The sequence below is a fragment of the Varanus komodoensis genome, unplaced genomic scaffold (assembly GCF_004798865.1).
Source record: "Varanus komodoensis strain SLA01 unplaced genomic scaffold, ASM479886v1 scaffold1, whole genome shotgun sequence".
Lineage (NCBI taxonomy): Eukaryota > Metazoa > Chordata > Lepidosauria > Squamata > Varanidae > Varanus > Varanus komodoensis.
Genome location: NW_025335268.1, coordinates 9,459,835 through 9,484,508, shown reverse-complemented (window position 1 = coordinate 9,484,508; position 24,674 = coordinate 9,459,835). Strand labels below are relative to the sequence as shown.

Here is a 24,674-nt window from a genome sequence, read left to right as displayed (position 1 = left end):
TTCCAACCCCCACCCAACTGCATCCCAGGCTTCTCCAGGAATTGGTTTTATATTATCTGTCTGCCTGTCCTGAAATTTTCTTCTGTTTAAATACTTATTTGCCATTACAAGGCACAGATATGCTTAATCAAATGTAAGCATCATTGCAAGTCAGTGCAATTTACTTCTAAGTAAATATAATTAATCCTGAAAAGTATGAATTAATATGCCCATACTTAATGCCCATACTTACTTCCTCAGAACCTACTTTGCTTAGTCTTTGCTCACCTAGATATTCATTTCTGGTACCATCATTTCAAGAAGTTAAATTATCAGGTATGCTGATAAAATAGAAGAAAAATAGGAATGCAGGAGAATGAAGCACCTTGGAGGCACCACCCCCTCTGTTCCAATTCTGTTACTAAGCCAGCATCTCTGCAGCTAGGGCCCATAAGCACCTCTCCTTCTGTTGGAGAGCTGTTAACCCTGTGAATTGCTAGAGCTTAGTAGGAGAGGCAAACCATAACCACCACAAAGCCATCTTCAGCAAGTATAATTGCAGAATCTATGACCACAATTTCTCAATAAGTATGCAGGAAGGAAAGAAGGCCGCCGTGTACGGGTACAGCCAGTGTTGGGCCCAGGTTTTGGCAGGTCCTGAATGGACTCCCTCCCTCAGTGACTCTCCCCTCTCTCCACCATCGTCATCAGCAGCTGTTACTCCTTTCTCTTTTTCATCATGGCTATTACCACTTGCTGGCTGGACTGGCAGAGACAGTGAGCAATCAGGGGGTGGCATTACTGCTCTGCCATTGCACCACTTCCACCGTCTGGGCCACAGTGGGTGTGAGATGAACGGAGTGCAGTCATGACAAAGAGGCACAGGTCCAGGGGACTGTGGGCAGGACCCCTTTGCTTGGGTTGTGGACACTAGCCAGTGTGGTGTAGTGGTTAAGAGCATGGGACTGGGACTCAGGCGATCTGGGTTCTAGTCCCCGCTCAGCCATGGAGCCAACTGGGTGACTTTGGGCCAGTCACAGACTCTCAGCCCAACCTACCTCACAGGGTTGTTGTTGTGGGGATAAGATGGAGGAGGAGATGTAAGCTGCCTTGAGCCCTTTGTAGGAAAAAGGCAAGATATAAATCGAAAAATAAATAAAAAATAAAAATAAATACCCTTGAAACCGGCCCTGGCTGCCGGTACCAGGCAGGATCTGTGGCATCAGCGAAACAAGACTTCAGAAGGATGCCAGAGGCCTTGTCCCCAGGCAACAATAAACCTGAATGGAGACGCATGCCAACAGGTCTCCCTTTGCTCAGCACGGCCTTGTGGTCATCCGTGTATTTTTCCTGGCAGTGAGGTATTCAGAAGCAAAGAAAGCAAGGCTATTGGTGTATTTGGATTCCTGGTTTCTCTTCATTCAAAATCAGCCATTCTAGAACAATACACAGGCTTACATAAGGACTTCTATGCTGCAATTTCTTCAAGCAGCACAGCAGGAAAGCTTCAAGAATGGTATTTCTTTACTGTGGCACAGCATAAAGCCTTCTTTCCCAGCACAGATGGAAAACCGGTGGTCAGCTTTGGCCTCCAGCTCCGAGGGGCTTTTTTGTCTCCCGGTGAAATGGGTGTCGAAAGGACACTCCCCTTTTCCTCCACCCTCATGCCTATGTTCCTATATCCTCACAACACAGCTGTGTAACCATTCTGGGAACCAGGAAAGAATTGCTGGTATAAAGCCAGTGTTTACTCACTTACTGGGGCAAATGAAGGATTTAACCTCAAACCTTTATGTTTGTGAGGAAGGGCTGTAGTTCAGTGATAGAGAACACGCTTTGCCTGCAGAATGTTCAGAGCTGCAGGCAGGCCTGGGAAAACCTGGACAGCCTCTGCCTTTCAGTGGAGACCAGTCCGCATGAGGGATTATGGGAGTTGTAGTCCAGCACATTTGGAAGGCATTAGGTTAGGGAAAGCTGGTGTGGACCAGGGACAGGCAGAAAGCAGATCAGGGTCTCCTGGTGGGTGACCTGGTGATTGGCAATAGATCAGCCAGCATTCCTGACTCCCAATTGTCCAGTGGCAGCAGTGACTAAAACGTGTTGTTCTTCCTGAATTAGATTACTGAAAAGGCACATTTGAGAGAAATCCAGATGTGGATTTTGGAGTGAAAAGACAGGAGCTTGGCTGTGGTACTGACCACAAGTTCCTGAGCTAAGCATGTGCTCTAAGGTACCGGGCTCCTTAATTGTTAATGCATCTTTGACTGCCTGGCTCTGGTTAATGGATTCCTGATATAAACCAGTATAATATGGAAAGCAATCTAATGATAGTACCCATGACCCTCCAGACTCAGAGGATTGTGGGGATGAATGGAGGATGGGAAGAGCACAGAGGCAAGGATTGCCCCCATGCTTCCCTTGCCCTCAGACAGACACTTCCAGCTATCTGAATGTTTCATATCAGCTTGGAAGGAGAGAGCTGGAGGCACCATCACGATTTCTTGTAGGATGGGGGTGCATCCCTCTTCCCATCTCTGCTCCCGCTCCCATGCCTACTCCAAAGTCTGTTTTCCAGCTTTGGAGCTGCCTTTGGCATGGAAAGAACTATCCAGGCTGCAAGGGCAGAGGTAGGTTTTCCTCAAGGAATCTCAGCTTTGACCTCAGCACACTTTTCTGTTTTTTCTGTGGCTGTCTAAGCAGCATCTACATGGCCACAGGTAGGTACAATCCTAGACATGTTTAGACTGAAAAAAGTCCAGTTAACTCGCAGCCAGCCATGCATGCTAGAAGTGGTAAATCTGTTCCTTTTAAACATCAATAAAATCTATTTGCACCCTAAATAGACCCCACAAACATCACATGTGCCATCCCTGGTGGAGACCATACTAAACTCCATAGACCAATGCCTGAAGTCGGTATAAAGCAGCTTCATATATTCCTAAGAGATGAAAATCATGTGGGAAAACAGCCCAGCATAAAAGACCTTGCTCTTTATTCCCACACACACTAACATGCCAAAAACCATTTCCATCCGAAGGAGAGCAAGGCATAAAACAAAGTCATTCAGCCCAGTAATATACGATCTTGTGAAGCTACGACTTCCTCCCACTTTCCCATGGATTATTTTAATGTTACTCTTAAACAGCTCAGAAAAAAGAAAAACTAAAATAGAAATCAGTTCAGCCAACCCCCCACCCCAGCCCCCTTACCATGTAGGTCCAGACGAAAGGGCAGCAATGTGCGTGCAATCCCAGATCATAAAGGAAGCTGGCTGGTCGCTGCTCAAGCACTTACTTAACCTTTATTCTTTAAAAATAGATAACAGTGCTTCGGAGACCAGACCAGGTTTTATTTTAATACATTGCTAGCGAAGAGGCTTGCTTTCCTGAGAGCACGGAAGATCGATACACCGTGTGCTTGTCGCCCTCACTGTTATCAAGAAATACCCTAAACAAATCTCATTGCGATTTTCCTAGCAATTCCCCTACTTGTGGGGAACTCTTGCGTTGGCAGATACTATGAAGCTTCATTTCTTACTAGACTGGGATGCAGAATAAGAATAATAAGAGCCCGTAAGACATACATTCAAGAAAAGTGGGGGATCGAGGGTTAACGTAGGTCCAAACTTGAACTGATTGACTGAGATCTGAGTTAGGTAACAACAGACATCAGCCGCAAGTCGCATTCGTGCCGAAGATGATGCCATTGGAGCCAACCAATCAGAGAGCTCCGAGGCTCGCTTCTTTCTTCCGAGCTGCGGCTCTGCTACAGGCTGAACGCACGAAACCATTCATGATTTTGGTGACATCATCGCAGGGAGAGGGCGGGCTCCACGGGCCGAGGCACGCCCCCCGCGTCTATAAAAGTAGCTTCCTAAATGCTTTGTGCGGGTTATTGTAGAGGGAGAAATAGAGGAAGGGTTTTTGTGTTTGTGTTAGTGACGCCAATCAGCTTTTAAAATAAATGTATCCGAACTCCAAACGGGTGCCCTTCTTTCGTGTGGTTCATCTGGTGTTCTCCCTGCACTAGAAAGATCAGCCCGCTCCTTCTTTTTCCTTCTCAATACCCTGCACTGTCGCTGTGCTGAGATACAAAGGACGTTGGGTCAACCTCTTTGTTAAGGACTTCATGTCTGTATTTTTCCCCATTCATTGGTGAGTACCGGCTGGTCTTGCGGCTGTCATTCGTGCGCGCGGAGGTTGCAAAATGTGGAGTGCGAGGTACTCGCTGCCTTTCGAGGTAAAATAACTTCTTACAGGGGAGATTGCACCACGAAACCTGTGCAAAACTTCGCTCCGGCTTAGAACTTTAAAAGGCATGTCGAGGGTTGTACACAGAGGGTAGAAGCGAGCGGCTGAGAAACAAAGGAAGTGAACCGCCGCCAAAGAGCGGAGAGGCGCGGGGAAGGTTAGATCGGAAAAAGGGAGATTTTAAAAGCGATCCGTGCATATGTCTCTCTCCTCCCCTCTCTCCTCCGCTCCGCGCCTGACAAACTCGAAGGAAGCTTTCGCAGCCGGATCCTCTGCACGTTTACTCGGAAGCAAGACCGGTCGCGTTCCCTGGAATTTGCGCCCGCCCGCTCGCAGAAGCTGCAGCCATGCAGGTTGCAAGACCGCCTTAGCAGTCCCCGCACGCTCCGTTGCTGGGAGAGGCGGGCTTGCGGGGCAGAGTGGCCTGTTCGGCGGCCATTCGCTCCGCGCTTGTCCTCCGCTTCACCCCGCCAGGGGAACGAGCTCTGGCGGATCTGCGGCTGCCGCGACAGGAGCTGGCGGAAGCAGCAGCGCCTCTGCGAGGGGGCAGCTTGTGAATGGGCGCTACCCCTCGGCTCGTTCCCGAGCTTGCGATCGTGCCCGCTTCTGCGGGCAAGCGCTTTTCCGCCGCCTTCCGGAGCTGCACCGGGCAACGCGGGAGGCGGCGGCGGCGTAGTCTTGCCGGCAGGAGCAGTCCAAGGCGATAAGCGACTGTGGCTGGACCGCTGCAAGGATCGGCCCTGTTTTTTTTCCCAGAGTCGGGGGCTGCCAGCCACGATTGATTATCCTCAGCCTGGCAAGTTTTCTTCTAGCCCCTCGGGGCTTCTTTCCCCAGGAGATGGAGGGGGGCGGTTTGGATTCCAGGCCGGGGTTTTTATTGCGCAGTTAGAGGATCGCGCTAAGAAGTTTGCTGCTCGGTAGCGCTTCCTTCCAAGCCAAAGGATCCCGGCTGCCGGTCTTCGGGATGCAAGGACAGACCGTTTCAGCGGCCAACTCGGAAGGCAGCCTCTGGTAGAAACTGGTGCTCTGGTGCTGATGTGGACTCCAACTCCCATCAGCCTCAGCCTTGATGGCCCGTAGTCAGGAATACTGGAAGTTATAATCAGAAACATTTGTGGGAGGGGAAACTGGCTTAGGAAGGCAATTCATCACTGTTAATCCCAGATGAATAAAACCGGCTGTGCTTGCTCCGTAGCGTAGGCAAGGCACGCAGCTAGCGGCTCCCCCTTTACGTGCATCCAGTGGCTACATCCTGAGCTTGGCGTCTGGATTCGCGGGGGAGCCGCGGCTCTGAACCAGGCACTGGAACAAGCCCTTTGGGGGTCTTGCAGTCGCTCTGCTCGCTGCGGTCGGCCGGGTTGCTCCTGAGCTCAGAACTGCCCCTGAACTGCAGGAGAAGGCACGCGTTGCCTCGAAGTTGTGTCTCCGGCTTCCAGAGAGGTGTCTGCGTTAGCGCCACCTCCTCCCAACCTAGTGCCTCCCCGCACAATCTTTTGGACCTCCATTTTCAGCATCCTCGACCCCTGGCTGTGCTGCTGTGGGCAGATGGGAGCTGAGATACTTCTTCCTTCTGGCAGATGGACTTCAACTGACTTCAGCCATCCCCACCTTGGTGCGCTCCTGATGTGTTGGATTCCTATGTCAGTCAGTCCCAGCTGGCTGAGCTGCTAATGGGAGCTGCCGCCCAGCACATCTGGATGGCATCAGATTATGGAAGGCTGAACTAGGTGGCACCTTAGAGCTCTTGTGGAGTCGATGACTTTCCAGAGTACTCTGAACACTGGATGCTTTTCACAGCATTTAGTGCTGGAGGCATCAGTATCCTCCATCCATACATTCTAAGAATGGTAAAATTCACACCACTGTTCCCAGCACAGGGTGTTCTGAATACAGTGGCCAGGTATGAAGCAAGGTGGAGTTTTGCAGAGGCAAGGGGAAAAGCTGCACAGCATCAAAAGTGTGAGTGCTGGACAACCTGCAGCAGAGAGAACCCTGTTCAATAGATCTGTGAGCTGACATAAGAAGAACAAGTGTTAGGATGTTTAGCCAGTGCTCTCTTTTTGCCTCGTGTTTTTATCAGCGAGCCATGCTCTTAGTTGGCAGGGTGCTTCCCATGTTTAATAATTCAGTTTTACTTGCCAGATAGTACAATGTAGGATGTTACACTGGCCAGTTTTTCATCTCTGGGACAGAGCCTGCTGTTCAGTTTATAAGATAAATTCAGTAGGCCAATTTTCCATTAAAGCCCCAACTCTTGTTTCTCTTCCCTTTTGGTTGAATTTGAAAGAGGAGGTAGCTGTTTACTTGGCTTCAAGTGTCTGTTAAGACTTTTATCTTACAACTTTCCTGCAAACCAAAGCAGCCTAGAGTTAAGCAAACTAAATCAAACTGTTTTGCTTAATGGCCATGAATAACTCCAGCAAGGAATTCTAAATACTGGATTGCCTCTTCACCATTAAAATAATGGAACAAAGCCCAGTTTTGCTTCCTTCTTCCAGATTTTCTGTGTAGATTTCCCTTGAGGACCAAATATGGAAGCTAGGGGGAGAGAACAGGGACCACAAGTGCATAATCATTTGCTACAGCTCTTCTTCTGAGGATATATGAAAGTTAGGGGTAAGGAGTATGTGTAGGAAGGGAAGAATCCACTAGGGTGCTCAGCCTATCCAGTCCTGGAAGGCTGGGTTGATTCTGCAAGGTATAGCTGTGCAAAGCTAGGATGGAGCAGTAAATATGTTCTATTGTTTGGGGACAGGGAGGCTATTTTCATGTCTCCCCCCTCTAACTAGTCAAAATTTACTAGTGTGTAGGCACCTTGTATACTGATAGAATTGCAATGAAAAAAATTATGAAATCAACAGTAAAATGTCTCTAACTATACATGTGATTGCATGATCTGTTTAGTTGCTCTTAATTATTTTATTTAGTTAGTTACAGTATTTTTATCCTGTGCACTTTGGCCAAAAAAGACTTCCAGAGTGGCTTTCAAGAGGCTAACAGGCTTGCAATCTAAAAGACATGGCAAAAAATAGAAGAGAGATTGGGAGGAAGGAAGAAAAAAGTGGAACTCTCAGTGCTTAGTTCTTTGGCATCCCTACTAAAGCTTAAACTTGATAGTCAGTATTTCTTGTTCTTGAAGGCATGGCATGTGCAGCAAAGGGGGTTCTTTCCACTTTTCTACTGTGCCTTGCGACTCCTCCTAGACCGACCATTGGTACTTAGTGAGAACAAACTCCTGACGCTATTATGCCATTCCCTTGTCTTTTACTCTCGAGGGTATCTGAGACCTCAGTGTAGTATGAACATCTGTGAGGATGATTCAGGGAGACCTAGAAACAGAGATTTATCTTCTCTTTGTGGTAGCATCATACCCTTTATTTAAAAACCATAATGAGTAAATGCATGCGAAGAATTTTTTTTTGGTACTGCGCCTGGAAATTGAAATGATATTAGCATATTCAAAAATGCAGAAGCTGCAAGAGGTGGTATCAAATGTACTTTTGGTTTCACAATTAATTATGCTGGAAACAATGAGTGTAAAAAGAACAACTTTTACTCCTAGCATCGAAGTATATCTAATAGAAGTTACAGAACATTGTTCAGAATTAAGGACAGATACATGGTTAGTTCAGTAAAACTTGCGGATGGTACATGTTTTCTTGGGTCGTCTGTACAGGTTAGAGTGTTGCAAAAGCTTCATTAGAGTGGCTGGGGATGATGGGACTCATAGTCAAAAATATGCTGAGGCCACCAGATAGAGAAAACTGCACTGAACTCTTTCCAGCTTGTATTCAATACTTAGTTTGAGGGTGGCTTAATATTTCTTGGGGTAAATAAACCTTTGGACCTCTGAATTCAAAATAGCTGGGAATGTTTTGTTTACTGAAAAACAGAATAACCAAGTTCCTTCCACAAACTGGAAAGTTTTGTATTGAAGTGGCATAATCTGAACATCTGAATGGTTCTTTAACAATATGAATGCTTAGTTCTTAGTAACATTTCAGCTTCATTAATGTTGCTACTAACTTAATAGAATGGTAATAGCTAAAGCTGTCTTTGACTCTTGTTTCCAGCCCTGATTATTTGAGATCAGCTGACATGACTGAGGTGATGAGTGCTCCATCTATGGATGAGATTGGCTTAAGCCCCCGCAAAGATGGCCTATCCTATCAGGTAAGATTGCTGGACATCATAAAACACTGTTACCCATTAGCTGCTAGTTGTCTTGTGGAATCTGTTGGGATTAGATGATGACTCTTTCAACAGATTGATCTAGTTCCTCATATTTCTAAATTAGCAACAGCTTGGAAAGTTCTTACGCCAGCAGCCTGATTCTGTGCATCACTGTTAGCCATGAATGGCTCTCTGTTACTTCCAGAAGGCTTCTCAGTACCAGTTCTTGGGGACCATGTGCAGAAAGGTGCTGCCACAGGTATCCGGTTGGCCAATGGATGGCCAACTCTGGACTAGACAGGCCTTTGATCAGATCCAGCAGAGCTCTTGTGTTCTGCATAAACCTATTTAGGTGTTCACTAAAGTCTTTCTGTAATGAAGGCAGGCTCTTCAGAGTTACTTTTAAGTATTATTGATTTATCTCTGTAGCAGCTTAGGTTATCCACTTGGCCTTTCTCTGATCATTCAACTCTGCCTTCAAGCAGAGAAAATGGTCTATGTATGTGTCACTCCTGTCTTTCCTTCCTCACCAGCTGACCTAGAAAATTATTTGTTTAGTTACAAAGAAGCTTGAGTGAAATTTGTTAACCAAGGCTGATTGGACACAATGGGTATTTTCCTGCTTGGCAGTGCTCTTGGAATGCCTCCCCACAGAAGTATACAATTACCAAACATTACATAAGAGCTAAAAATCCACATGGATTTTCAATTCTGAATTAATGTCAGGTTCAAGGTTTTGGCTGTTTCAAACATAACATGTATTAGAGTAATTAAACAGCGAGGCTTAACGATACTGCTGGCAATCTGGAGTAATGCAAGTACAGCTAGGCCACAATCTGACACATACTGAAAGAGTGGTTAAGTCATTGCAATTAATTGCTGTAAGGATGCTGCTAAACACTACAATGAATTGTGGCCACTTCTTCACAAAGCCCAAGTCATCAAGTAATGGTTGATTGTTTGGTCATGTAAAGGCACAATGTTCATACATCTTGCTTCTGAATGGCCTGTTCTTGGATGCATTCTGGTTAAACACCCTCTTAAGGAAAGAGTGGGTCAAACTCATGATATGAAAACACAGCAATTTTGGGTTCTTTTCTTTAGCTGAATGTTGGTGCTTGAGACCAATCTTGGCATAGTTTATGTCCTCTCCACTTTTTAAAAACTCATCCACCCAATGTTCCAGTGCCCATTGAAAATGACAAACTGTTAGTGTATATTTCCATACAGTTCATTTTTCCCCAGCCTGGTGTGTTTCAGATGCATTAGGTTACAACTTGCATGATCCCTGAGCCAGCAGGGATGGGAAAAACAGATATAGGTGCCTCAACAATGAGATGGAAGACCAATGTCTAAAGAGTTGCTAAGTCATTGAGAAGCATATTTGCATTTTTGCAAGATTTGATAATCAGATCTTGGAAGTTGCAGAAGACTTTGGAAGCTCTTGCTTGACTCATATTTGTTCTATAATTGTACCCTTCCCTGTCCAGAAGCTTTCATGCTGCTAAAATTGGGCTCATCTTTCCTAACAGCCTGTGTCCTTGCAGTCTCCTAACACTGGCTTCTGGCCATCATTAGTATAAGAAATGAGTCACACTAGCCACATCTTGGCACTCTGTAGATGCCCATTAGAACATTGCCTACCCTATTTAGCATATTCCTGATTTAACATAAGGGCATATAGGACCTCTTGGCAGGTTCACCTGTCAGCTGCTAGGTGAGGCAAGCTAAAGATCCAGGTGGAAACCCACTCCCACCAGGTGTGCAGTTGCCTGGTGGCATTGGGAGGCTGCATGTTGCTATGTGATCCCTACTGAAATAGATGGTGTGGCATCTATCTAAGGCAGAGTTGGGCAGACTTGGAGGATCTATTTCACATGCTTTTACCAAGACCCTCAAGGCTGATTGTTTGGAGCCAGGCTTAGCGGCCAGAGCCAGTTAGCTCCTGAACCTTGTACACATTGGGATGACTTGCATACCCAGGTACACATCTGTATCTAAGTTACTTCAGATCAGAGTTTCTAAGATTCTAATTTAGACCTAAACATTGTTGGTGTTTAGAAAAAGCAGGGAGAGTTGGAGATCCTTACATTGGAACTGTTGCTGGATTCTTCAGTTTGGTACTTATGAATGCAGTTGTTTCCATGGATGCCTCTCTTGATGCCCACCAGGCTCCTCTAGTTCCTGATTATTGTATTAAGGTCTGGTTTAGTTCATTTGCGTATAGCAGGGGTGGCAGGCTGCAAAGTGAGGGGCCGCCTTCCAGCACCATTTTGGAGCTCAGGCCCCACTTCTACATTGTGCCCGGAAAGTTACTTTGGTTTTCAGCATTAGCTTATTTTCTGGGAAATGAGCATTTTGTGGCCAGCCACACCTCCTATGCTAACCATTTTATGAATGGCCGAGCCCTAAATGACCACCTTTTTGTGAGAGTACCCACAGCATTCTCATAATTCCACCAACCCAACAAGATTAAAGACCCCTAATCTACTGCAAAGAGTTTATTTTATATATTTACATGCCCACTCTCTGCATTACCTGTTGCTGTCTGGGTAGTTGCAGAAGAAAAGTTGAAATCAACCAGAAATCTACCATGGAAATTTCAATCTGCCTTCTGCCCACCTTTGATCTAAGTGTTTTTCATAATGTAACACAGTTCCTAAATTGAAGTTTTGTGGAATTTCAGTCCCTTGGAATTCTGCAACTATTTTGCTGGTTTGTGATTCTGTATGAAGCTATCATTGCATGTAGACTGGTAGCAATCATTGTGGTGACTGACACATGGACACTGTAGTACTAATAAGCTGTGCTTAAGGATATAAATTTGTCCAAGGTGACTTACAAGCAAATCAAAAAGCATTAATAAATTCAACATAAGACTTCATTGGGATCCTTCAAACAAAGGGGAAGGAACCCTGCCTCCTCTTTCCTTCTCCAAGAGTTCGCTCGCTTGGCTCTGCTTTGAGTTCTGGTTGTAACCACCAATGATACGGGATAGACATTTTTCCAAACCAGATTTCTTTTCAGTGCTTAACTTTTCTGTGGAAAATATTCTGTTTTTTAAGTTCAGTTGTAATAATAAATGGATATCAATCACAAATACAATATTAAGTGAGTACACTGTTCATTATTTGAACATGACAGTATTCACAGTACTATTTAAATACTGAATTTAAAAAGCAATTACAACTACAGCAAACATAAGGGAAAACACAACTGGAAACAATTAGAGCAGTATCATGCTAATACATTGCACTCCAGGGAAGCTTCTGTAAGCAGGTTTTTTTAAGGAGGCATTTAAAGCTCACCACATTTTATGCCTCCCAAGCCTCACGGGGAGGGTATTCCAGGGGAGGGTGTTCCAGAGGGTACGGCACTACTGAGAAGGCTTGCTTCTGTGATGTCACATGGGAACAATCGCCAAATCACCAACAAGGCCTCCTCTGAGGATCTTAAAGGTCAGCCATTTATATATAGGGAAAGCCAATCTGGTCTCCTGGTTGGTCCCACATTGCAGACTCTTAACCAAGTACCCCGGTCTCAAATTGTTGATTGTTAACTGCCCTTGGAGGGGCTAAAAAAGGGAATATAAATTCTATATGTGTGAAAGGAGAACATAAGGGACTGCATCTTTTTCAGCTCACCTTTTCTACACAGCAAGAATTCAATTGAGCAACATTCCAGTAAGATGATGGTTAGAATTAAAAAGGTTCAGCATTGGTCATGCATTGTGACCAAACATGCTTTAACAGGTTTTAATGGCTACATAAGTGTTTACTTTTTTGATGCATCTCTTTTTAGGACTAAGATCCTTGGGGCATATCTAAGTAGCTGTCATACCAAGATTTAGGGATACTGTTGTATTACCAATATGTACATTTTTAACATTTTCAGTTACTGTTAATCTGCCAGTGATTGAGTGATTAATCAGTATAAGCCTGCTGTGGGGTTGTCAGGAACAGAAATCTCTTTGAAAGATACAGGTTCGTATCAACAAAATGTGGTTGTAGGATACTCTAGATTGCAAATCCTGCCCTGTCCATCCAGTCATGAGAGCTCAGTTGAATGCACTTGCGAAGCCCTTTTATTTTTTTGCACTAGATTTTGAAAGGACTGACCGGCAGCTAGGCATGTAGGGGCATTTGGGTCTGGACTCGTGTGCTTTCCCACTTTCCCATACCCACCACCACCAGTTTAGGCTTGCATGCAATCAGGCGAATGTCTGTGTAGGACTACAAACCAGTGTATTTTTTCACTATGGACAGATGTTCAAATGAAGGCTAAAAAGGATGAAGTTGTAGTTTGAGCATCCTGGCATAGAGTAACTTTTTTGCACTGAGGAAGGGCTGCAGTACATGCTTTCCACCCCAAGAGTCCCGAGTTCAATCCCTGGCACCACCAGGTAAAGTAGGAAGAATTCTCTTCTGAAACTGTGGGGCCACTGCTGTTCACCACCGACCCTGGGCCAGAGGGACCCATGGTCTGCCTTAGTGCTTGGGTTCAGACAATGCATGTTGACAAGCCATGACTTGTTAGCCAGAACAATCCATGTTCCATCAATCAGTTGTGAACTATGAGCTGTTCCCCATGGTTTGTTATCTTGGCTAGCTTCAGTAAATATGGTAAGCCATCTTTCTACAAAAAACCACAGTTCAATGAGAACCCACACGCATCCCTTTCAGCTTCACATAATTTTATATGTTTTCCCCTCCCCGTTCCCTCTCTTTCTTCCTGAGTTGTGCTTACTATTTGGAAATGCTTCATCACCCCCTTGTAAGTCCACTCTGTTAATGCCATTTTCCTGCAGCACTAATGATGGGGTTTGAAACTGGGGCTGACTAAGGACTGCCTCCTTCCACTATTCTGCTGTCAAAACCATGCCTTTGACTTGAGTTTTGTTCTTTAAAATCCTCTGGGAATAGAATCTGAACTAATGGCCATTCAGACAAATCTCTCTGGGTCTGGCAGCTGTGCCAGTCAAACAATATGCTTAACTTTAGAGACAAGTGTTTTCCTTCTTATAGTCAAATTGCCCTGAACAACTGGTTAACTAAATTCAGTGATTCTGAGAAGAATGAGTAGTTGTGGCACAAGCAGATCAGACTTTGCAAGAAACAATCTTTTTATGATTGCTAATAAAGCTCCCAGGATTTTGCCCCAGAACAGTGGGTGCTTGAGGAGGATGTCAAGACGAAACACGTGTTATGCAGGGTCTAGATTTTTTAAAAAGTTACTAATTTTATTCATTTATCCTGCTGCAAATATGCAAGCACTCCCAGGTGCATCGCTTGGATGCCTGCAAGCAGCAAGAATTTGTGGCTGAACTTCTGCACATTTGTTTGAAACAGTGTCAAGGCCAGGAGTGTGGAATCTCTTTCAGCATGAGGGTTTGGAGGGAGTTCCTGGGGTGGGGTGGGGGGGGTACATGCCAGTGGTAGCTGGGGCCAGAATACAGAACATGCAATTACCTGAAAGTCCTTACTGCCTTTGAGAACATAAGAAAAGGCCTGCTGGAGCAGACCAAAGGTCCATCTAGCCCAGCACTCCATATACACAGTGGCAAACGAGCTGCTTACAGGATCCCTCAAGCAGGAGGGGTGCAAGACCTCCTCCTCCTGCCAACATGGATTACTTTGCACTTGCTTATGCTGAACTGCATTTACCATTTTGGTGCCGATTCTCCTGGGTTGCAGAAGGAGCTGCTTGCAGCCTCTTTCCATTTTAACCATCCTGAATAGTTAGATGTCATCAGCAAACCTGACCACTTTGCTGCTTACTCCTAATTTCACATCCTGTGTGAACAGACTGAAAGGCAGAACCCTGTGGGACCCCACTGGTTATATCCCTCCATTGGGAGAAATTACCATTTATTCCCACTCTGTGCTTTCTATTAACCCAGCTACTAAGCCACAAGGAGTCTGTGGAGAGGGACTTTGTTTAGAGAGGCATTTCAACCTTTAAGAATATGTGACAGCTGGGAAACCACCAGATGGTCGGGGATAGGATATGGGACCACCAGAAAAGCCCCGGAGGGCCAGAGGTAGTCCATATTTCTGTACCCTAGTCTAGGACAAACCTTCGTAGCTTATACACCAAATCAAATCATGTTTGCTGTATATGATAGGCTTGCTAGATGCTTGGCCAAGCAGCTTGCTTTTGCCAGACAAACAGCAAAAACTGGTAGGTCGCTCTGGGTTTGATGTGGGTCACGTACTGGCTGGGCTCCAGCAGCATAATAAGCCGCACTTAGGGTGTTGTATGAACACAGGTTATTCTCTTTTCTGAACCTGACCATTTTAACAAGCCATGGTGTCTTGAATATGAACAACCCACAGTTCACAACCCAACCCAGCTAAACAATAAGCAACAGCAGAGGAACAGGGGAAAGAAAGGGGAAAACACACACACCCAGCACCCAACTCTGCTGCTGGCAGATTGGTTGGTCTACACCATGGCAAGGCCTGCAGATGCCTCTGAGGCTACCTTAGTTTGTTTTGCCGAAGGGCTGGCTGGTTAATGTGGACAGTGAAGGAGCCAGTGGTACAGCTAGGCAGCTATCTGTAATCTCTCCCCTGCGGTATCGGTTTCCTTATTAGCATGGTTCCTTAGAGGCAACTTGTGTGGCAACAGAGCTCCCCTAGTTCGCACTCAAGAGCAGGCTTGCACTCAGCATGGCTTTTGCGGGTGGTTAAAACATTTTCCATTCTCAGTGCCAAGCTCAGTCAAATCTGGAGGAAGCAGAGTTGTGGGGGGAGGGGAGGTGGGGGGAGTGTCATCTGCCACAGAAAAAGACCAAGTGGAACTTCAGTTCCAGCTCACCTTGCCAGGTGACAGGCAAAATGCGTGCTTTGGCATTGATTTCAGTTCGCTCTCAGGTTCGGAGTGGTGTTCTTTGTAGATCTCCAGTGAAGGGTCGACAAATGGCGCTTTGATCAGTGGATATGAGAAAAGATGTTTTGTTTTACAGCTTGGTCACTGCTATGGGAGTTCTTGGCTTTTGACACTGGCGCTACAGTGACGAGCAGGGCAAAACTGGGCAAAGCCCAGAATGCCAGCATATTTTAGCTTAAAGCTCTTCCTGTTAGTAACTGAACTTTAGGAAGAGAAACCAGAAATAACATTCTTGGGTCCCTATGCCTTGTACAGGGGGAAAAAAGAAAAGAAAAGCTACCTTAAAATGCAGTTTTGGAGAAAGCTCTGAAATAATTCCTCTGTAAAGTTCTATACAAAATGAGGTTGGATGACCATGCATATGTTTGAGTTCACTGAGATTCTTCAGAGCCCTCCTTGAAGATCAGGTTGCCTTATTCTTTTTTTAATTGTGAAAAATAATTGATTTTATCTACCATTTTGCTTAGTAGGTGCATCTATTTGGCATGGATGCTCGAGCTTTTGCTTTATCTGGCCACCTATTTTTAAAGTAGATGGCCTTTTATTTACAGTCAGATGCCTTCAATGGAATACCATAAATAGATATGCAGAAGTGCTGTCTTGCTCAATCAGCAAGTCCATTTACTTCAGCAGTGGCCAGAAGCATGTCTGTGGCACCTCCCAAGCCAGTTTTGGAATCAGTGATATTCCTCAGTTGCTGGTACTCAGCACTCCCAGTGAAGATTTCATTTAGCTTTCACAGCTAATAAACATCAATAGATGGATCCATCTCAGGCTGGGGCGTTCTCTGGAGTTTGGGAGGTCTCATTATCCCACCCAAGTCACAACCTGGCACTGCTAAATTTACCTCCATGCCACTTCCCCACCCCAATTTCAGAAGAAAACAGTTTGTTTAGGCATTTGTTGAGAAGCAGAATTGTGCTTCTGGGGAATTTCCAGATAGATAATTCTGCCTCAAATGAGTGTTCTCTCCAAAATCACTTCTTTCTGTTGCTGCCACATACAAACCTCCAAAAAGGGCTGGGTGTGAGCATGTGTGAGCCACCCTGATCCACACTTCACGAGTCTGCTGGATAGAAACTGCCAAGAAAGCTGTCCCATGGAATAGTCCTCTGTTGATCAATTCCCCAGGTAATTATAAAGACAAGTTTCTTTTGTGAAGATGAGCATAGCTGGCCTGTTTGTTGATTTGTATGTAAAGCGAATCCACAGTTTAGCATGGCAAGGACTCTGGCTCCCTCCCTGGATCTCTTCCAGTTAACCACAGATTGGGGTTTGGATGCAATGCTAAACTGTGGTTTTCATATGACGTGGAAGCTACTGGTCCCCTCATGGCACATCTGAGGGGGAAGCAGGAGGGAAGCATGTGAGCTTTAAAGCTGTACAGAGTGGAATAAAACAAAAGCAAAACCCAGTGGCAAAAAAAGAAAACTAGGTAGACACCTGAACCACTAAAACAGGGCCAGGGTAGTAAGTAATACACACACAGGATGCATTGGATCTGCCTCTATACCCGCAATGGGCAGCTGGTGGCCTGCCAGATGTTTTTGCACTACAGCTCCCATAGTCCATTACTACTGTGCATGCTGACTGGGGCTGTTGTGAGTCATAATCTGAATCAGTTTACCTTGACCTCTAAGACTAGGTTCAGTCAGTCAGTCAGTTGTGGGTTGTTGCTGGACAGTGGGTTGTCAGGTTGTCTGAACCCACCCAAGACAAAAAGACATTGTGAAAAACCCATAGCTCCCAACCCAACAACAAGCCATAGGCTCTTTTCATTAGGTTTTAGGGTTAACAAACCATGCTACTTAGATATGTATAGTTAACATACCTGGATTTGCTACTTAGATTAGATTCAGAGAATACAACAAGCCATGATTCAACAACAGCCTGTGCTCAACCTTGAGTGTGGCTTATTGCGTTGGCTGAACTTAGTTTAAATCTAACATCTTGCATAAATAGATGCAATGCAAGGCTGGAACAGTGTAAGTTATGGTTGAGTTTCAAAACTCTGCTCATCAACAGACTTTGTTCCCATCCAGCATAGCTTAGTCAGAGGTTTCGTGGAGAACCTGTGCCTCACCTCTGGCATTCCAAAGAGGCCAAACACTTGTTTTCCAGCTAATTCTCTTCTCAGAACCATTGACCTATCAGGAGACTACACACTGGAAAACTAGATGTGTGAACAAAAGTGAAGGATGGGAATCTACTTGTTGTGTAAAGAGAAGTGAGCAGGCAATATTGACTTGATCTCCTTCACGGATTGGGAAAAAAACAATGATGCAAAAACTCTTGTTCTTTTGTTCCCATTGACAGCCTTGTCTTGTTTCCTGGTCTGTCATGTGTTGGGAAATGTGACTTCATTTATTTTCCACTGGGCCATCCCTAATCCTTGAGTGCAATTGCAACATCTCATTTTTATGTTGCCTTGATGATTTTAAAAATGCATGACTTAGTGGAAAAATCCTGACCTCCTCTATTGCAGCTGTTGGAGATAAGATTGTTCGGGCTATTAAAGCACACACACACAAACCAGGCACAACACATTTGGGGGATGTTTATTTAAGGAAATCATTTATTCCTTAGTTTTAAAAGGAGTGGGTGGAAACAGACAGTTTATTTTCAAAATAGCTATTCTAGGTTTGACCTAATGTACCTAAGACAGCAATAAAGGCTCCGGTGTTTCCCACACTGCTGGAAACATGAGCACAATCATATTATAATCCATTTGTTCCCCTACATATGCTCCAAATCTGGTGCCCTCCAGATGTTTCAGATTGCAACTTTCAGCATCTCCAGCCATTGCCCTTGCTGGCTGAGGCTGATAGAAGTTGAAGACCATGTCATCTGGAGGGTACAGGGTTGGGAAATAAATGCCCAAGTCATCTGCTCTTGGGCTGACAGGGATCTGATTTTTGCAAGAGGGAGGGCTCTGCCTGAGTTTTGGGGACCCCTCATTTCTACCCATGGACCACAGCTTAGTCTGTTCAGCAGGGTCTCCTTGCTGTCAGCATAGCATTTTCAGGGAGGTGGGGCGGCTGCCAAGGGAAAGAGGGTGGGGAAGCCCCCTCTCTCCACATAACACAGGACTCAGTCCATGGTTACTGCAGATATGCAACACTCAGGCTGTGGGGTGTGGTGACAGACCTCACCCAACCTTAGTAGGCTGTTTAGCCAAAGCAGTTCCAATGTGCTGTAGGGATGATGGAGATATTTATTTATTTGTTTATTTATTAAAACATTTCTATGCTGCTCCATTCGCTGAAGCCTCGGGGCGGCTCACAACATAAAATTAAAATACAAGAAATAACAATGTAAAATAAGTCGCCCTGGCCAGAGATCACACCCGTTAGCTGCTAACACCCTTCCAGCACTTTTGCTACATAGGACATTTGTCATGCCTAGTCAGTCCCTACTCACAGTTCTTTAGACAGTGGCATGACCCTATCGTTTTGCTAATAAGGAGCGTTTTCAACAAGTTTTGTTAGAGCAGGGACGTATGACATATAACTGTAAAAGAAACCATTTTAAAATGTGTTCTATTTGCACCATTCTGTTACCCCACAGTGTTGCTGGGAGGTTCCTGAGTGGGAAAGCAGGAAAGGAAGCATTCTTTTGTATTGTGCGCTTGAATCCCCGTTCTGTGATGATGCCAAAAGTAGGACAGCTGATGAACAACCTCATGTAGGAAACCTCTTAATGTCTCGATGGGATGACATTTTTCTGTCATTGCAAGAGTGGTTGCCTGGCTTAAAATGCAATGCTTGACTCTCCATTCCATCTGGTTGCCCCACAAGGCCATTTATTGTGGGGTGGCTGAAGATTCAGATTTCTTCATGGAGGAGAAAGCTGTCAAGGGCCACTAGTTGTGATCACCATGTGTGAGTTACCCCACTATCAAAGGTAGTGTGCCTTTGTACCCCAGGTGTTGGGGACTTGGGCCGGAAGGGGTTGTTGCATCTGGTGAGCATCTGTGAGCATCTGGTTGGCCACTTTGTGAACCAAAGGCTGGACTCAATGGGCCATTGGCCTGATCCAGCAGGGCTTTTTCCTGCATTCTTAGTGCTCCAGTTGGGTAGAGAGCTGGTTGTGGTGCATAAACAGCCAAGCCTTTGCCGGTTGCAGTTGCTCACAAATCCAGAGAAATTAGAAAATGAGATGCTTAGTTGGCCATCTCAACAGAGCTGCCAGTGGCACAGCCGAGGTGGCAAACGGGAACATACACATACCGGTTTGCCTGCTTCCTGTGTCCATGTTGCCCATCTACACCTAGATGCACCTATCTGGGAAATGTAGTTGGGTCAGAACCCCTGCAGGTAATGTGCGGATGTGTGTGCACATAACCTTCAACAGAGTAGGAGTCCGTTCTACTGTTCAAAACCCGCTTCTGAGCTGGGTGAATGGGTGAGCTTCTTCCTGCATTAGCTTAGGAAATAATCTGTCCAAGGATTGGAAAAGAGCATACACAGCCCCCTTCCACAATGCCTTCCTTGCACCTCCAACTCCCCTACCCCAAACAGAGGTTGTCATGCAGCATTAGTGGCAGGATCAGATAGAAATGCTAACTATTCAAGAATTTGTGGTACATGTTGAGTTGGAAACTTTTGCACTCCTAGGATTAAACACTAAGGCTCCTCTGGAAGTGCCAGCGGCCAATGTCCTGTTGTTTTTGACATGAATATTTTAATAGAAGGGTGCTCCAGTGGTGGTCAGAACATGCAGAAACACATAATTGGAAGCTGGTTCATACATGTAAATATCATTGGGTACTGCAGTCACCAGGGCCGCGAGAACTTTCATATTGTCATCTGTCGTACTGAGCACTATGCACTCCATTGGTGTTAATTCATCAAGGGTAGCATAATGAATATGTAACTATGTATAAACCTGCTCTGGTTCTATAGATCAGACTTATATATTGCTATATTCATAGTAAGTGCTTTTCATTGGAAGCTTGTTTACTGACAGCATGAGTTGTCACTGTCAAACACAGAAAGGGATATGAGTATAGACGGGTTAAAAAAGAGGAGAGAATTAGTTTATTTCACCTGAATATGAAGAATTTCTTTATTAAATTGCTAAACCACTGATGCTCTGTAACACAGTAAAGCATAATAAACAGAGACGAAAGTGATGGATGGCCTATAAATATCCTAAATAAATAAATATTAAAAATCTAAGGCTTAAATCAATTTTAAAAAAGTAAAATCGAGAAGCAGTGCCAAGATCTAAACGTTTACTTGTACAGTTTGTAAAAGTGAAGAACTAAAAAGTCTGGGCAAATAAAACAAGTTATGGACTTGGTATTACAAAGAGCAAATGTAGGCACCAAGTGAGTCTCACTGGGGAAGCACGTTCCACAGCCAGAGTACCACCTAGAAGCCTAGAAGTAGACTGGCAGACAGCACAGATCGTAAAAACACTGGTGTAACATGATCATATTGGTCTGTCCCTGTTAAAAATCTCACTGTCCTATTTTTGGACTAGCTGAAGCTTCTGGACCATCTTCAAAGGCAGCCCCATGCATGGCATATTTCAGTAATCTAAACATGAGGTTGATCCAGAGCCTGGATAATTAGCAAAGCTATCTCTAACAGTTGATGTGTCAGCTTAAGATGATAAAAGGTGCTCCGTGGCACCAATGTGCTTCTTGTCCAAAAGCACCCTCAAACCTCTAACCTGATCATTTAGGGCGAGCGCAACTTCATTCAGAACAGATTGTGTACAGCTCATTTGGGCAGAAGAATCATTCATTAACAGCTCCTCCATCCTGTATGGCTTATATGGTCCTCCTCTAGTTCATTGCTGCACCCAGGTCCTGATGCACAGTGCTCACAGCCTTGTTGAAAAGGTGGAATAGAGCTGGGTTCATCTTCATATTGGTGCCACTTCAGTCCATATTTCCAAATCATAGTAGATTTGGGAAGGGCCAAGAAGGCCATCGGGTTCAACCCCCTGCTGTTGGAGGACACCAATTTACACCATCCCGCTTGGCTGCCCAGTACCTTTCTGAATGCCTCTAGTGTGATAAACTCCTCCAGGGAATTAATGTAGATGAATGGATAGATTGGACAAGCATGATGGATAAAATAGGGCTTCATGACACCTCACACCGTAACTGTCAAGGGACAAATCAAGACCCCCTCCCCTTCTGGAGTTTCACTGCAGTCCTTCTGGCACTCAGCCTAGACAGCCCGTCTACAAAGATCCCATGGCCAGCGCAACTGTTCCTTATGAGTGGACCAGTTGCTCGGAGCCCAGCTTCACCCTCGTTGCAATGGCTGCATCTCTAGTGATGGCAACTGCATTTGCTCAGGACGAGTCACTATCTGCTTAACAATTAGGATAGCATGAGAATGTCAAGTTTCCTAAAGCCAACTGTAGAAACACTGACTATTGCAAATTTCATGTTTCAGATTTTCCCTGATCCTTCGGACTTTGATCGTTACTGTAAGTTGAAGGACCGTCTCCCTTCCATTGTGGTAGAGCCAACAGAAGGAGATGTGGAGAGCGGAGAGCTTAGATGGCCACCGGAGGAGTTTCTGGTCCAGGAAGAAGAGGAAGAAAACTGTGATGAAGCAAAGAAAGAGAACAAGGAGCAATAAATGGCACAGAGTCTTCTGTACAACTTAAGATGCTGTGTCGTCTTGAGGAGGGAGAACAACTGTTCAGAAGTGTCTTTTTCTACAAAAGACATTTAATTTTGCATCTGCAAGATCTTAGTTTTTTCATATTCTCTATTGAGAACTGAAGTGCTTGACGTGACAATCTCCAGCTGAAACGAAAGAAGAAAGTTGGATAGGGGGGAAATATGGCTGCTCTTCTCAAGATCACTGTTGAATTTTGCTGAGGTTATCTGGGATGGTCATGAAAGAACAGGGCGCTTGGGTGGGGGTGAAACAGGCAGGAAGCACGCTTTTTTTGAAGTGTGTAGAGTGGAAGAAATGACTACCAAGGGTAAAATGCAGCTGCATTTCTGTAAGGAACTGTCTCTGGCAAGAAAAGCTTGAGAATAGTATTCATCTCTCAAAACTTTGCCTTCTTATACTGCTTTTCTTGTGGGTGTATGTGTGCGCGTGTGTGTACACGCGCTCGCGTGTGTGCGTGCATGTGGGGATTGGGAGATATGGTAACATGCCACTCAAATGCTCCAGTGACATTACTAAGGCTCTGCTGAGCAGCATGGTGGAACAATGGATCTTTCACATAGTTTTTAGTCCAGGATCCTCCTAAAGTCACACAATTTCTTGTAGGGATGCTCATATTTGGCATTGGCTTACCCAGCCTGTTACACAAAACCTAAGTTTTCTTTCTCCCCCTTCCACCACTCTTTCTTAACATGCCAACTTTGCTACATTAAACACCTTTTTCTCAGCATACCATTGCTGACTTTGGGAATAGACCTTTGCCCCTTCCTCTGCAGTAGCCTTGTTTATCCTGCACTAGGTAACAAGCAAGTAGTCTCAGGTGCAACCTTATGCAAGTTTGGACAATAAAGGGCCTACAGCTTGCTGCAAAATATTCTGCTGACGGAGGCATGCTTGAGTTGTGGGCCTTTTTTCTGCCTACATCTGTATAGGATTGCCCCTTTTATTCTAACGACAATTTTGGCCAGTGTTAAAAAATTGCAAGAGTTTTGCCATAAAGATAATTTAGGTATATTTCATTTTTGTTTTCTGGTCCCCAGAGGTGCAGTTAAGCCTTCTTGCCAATGATCCAAATACATCTGGTTGTGCTGAGAGGTCAGCAGCTTTGGTTGCAGATGGGTTACGTGGCTTCATCATCATATACAAGTGCTATTTGATGGATTCACAGGAAGCAAGCTGGGCCACCAAATAGGATGAGCCTATTTGTAGCACTGACCTGAAAACAGGAGTAATTGTTGAAAGAAAGCAGGTCTTCTCTTCAGAAAAAAAAAAAAATACAAGTATTACAGTTTCTCAGTATTGTGGAAGAAATGATACATTAAACAAACGCATGTTTCTGTTTGAGTTACTGATGGGGCCTAAATTGTGAGTTCCAGTTTTCCAGTAATAACATTCACTCCTTTTGTCCTATTTATTCTCTTGTAGGAAGAAAAGCAAACTGCAGGATAAGCTAAATTTGCTGTTTTCTAGGGAAAGCAGGGCCTTGACCATTCGGTAAAGCCTCTTTTTGTATGAAAGGACCACTCTGTGTGATGGAAAGCCAATGATTTACCTTTTAATTATGGAGACACTAATGTAATTCACACACATCATGGCCTTAACAGGATATTCAGAGTAATCCCTCATCTCCCAGGTCCCTTTGCTTATTGGCTTTTTTTTTTTTTTTTAAGAAACCTATTGGGACTTCATGTGTATATATTTGTATTTGATACCTCATGAGTAGTAAAAATGCTGGTAAGGGGTTAGGGAATTTGCTTGTTAAAATCAGCAGGATTCTTTTTCCAGTCTTGTCTTGCTTGTGTTTTTCAACATAATGGCAATAACTTTTTTTAACACCTGTGAGTCATTGTTACATGTGGGTGTGAGGTTGCAGATTATGGCCTGAGTCTTTCTTTTTCTTTTTGAGTATAATAATGTAGGGATGTAGTTGGGTGTTCTTGTGTGTTCCTTTGGCAGCCAAGAACCTGTACTACCTGTCCTGGTGGATATTCTGGCATCAGTGAAAACCTGTCTCGTGTCCTTACCTGGCCAAGGTTGTTTTAAAACTGATGGATTCAGCTGTTTTTTGATTGTGTACCCTGGACATGTGTTCTCGTCCTGCTATTCAGTAGAATGAGCTATTACACCTGCACACAACTTTGAATTTCCCTACTTTTTTTCCAACCAAAAGTTATTTTTGTTTCCAATTTTTTGTCCCAGGTTTGAAGTTGTCAAATGTTAACCACTCAGAAAAGCAAAACTCCTTAATGCTTGCAGTCAGAGTGGAAATGCTGTTTGTCTTTTAAATATTTGCATATCCCTTTTCTGCCTCTCTTTATTTTTTAAATTGTTGCTTGTATTTGTCACTCTTGAATGTGTCTGAAGAACAAAGCGCTCCAGCTGAACTTCTCCAGTTGTATATTAATATTACATTCTATATTTCTGTAAAAATTCTTTTTTGAGCCTCAGGGAAAAAGCTAGCATTTTTTTCAAACTACTTTTGTCACTGTGACAGTTGTAAATAAAGTTTGAAAATGCTTTCCAACCTCTGGTCTTTTCGGTGTGTGTTCTTGTAAAGAACAGTGGTACCTCAGCTCATGAATGCCTTGGTTCATGACCAAATCAGGTCGCAAACAAAAATTTCATGGAAAATTTTGACGTGGGTCGTGAGCTCTGCATTGGGTGGTGACCAAGATCGCAGCCATCTCCCCAATGGGGGGATGGGGAGATGGCCAAGATCGAGATCGTGCCCGTC

At 44.6% G+C, this 24,674-nt stretch overlaps 1 protein-coding gene across 1 annotated transcript; it reads left to right on the top strand.

Moving 5' to 3' along the window:
- The first annotated feature begins 3,858 nt into the window (after positions 1-3,858).
- LBH (LBH regulator of WNT signaling pathway) lies at positions 3,859-24,464 on the top strand. Its single transcript, XM_044438426.1, has 3 exons — positions 3,859-4,133; positions 8,303-8,402; positions 21,710-24,464. The coding sequence occupies exons 1-3, from the start codon at positions 4,108-4,110 to the stop codon at positions 21,896-21,898; spliced, it is 315 nt and encodes a 104-aa protein (XP_044294361.1). The 5' UTR covers positions 3,859-4,107; the 3' UTR covers positions 21,899-24,464.
- Positions 24,465-24,674: the final 210 nt, after the last annotated feature.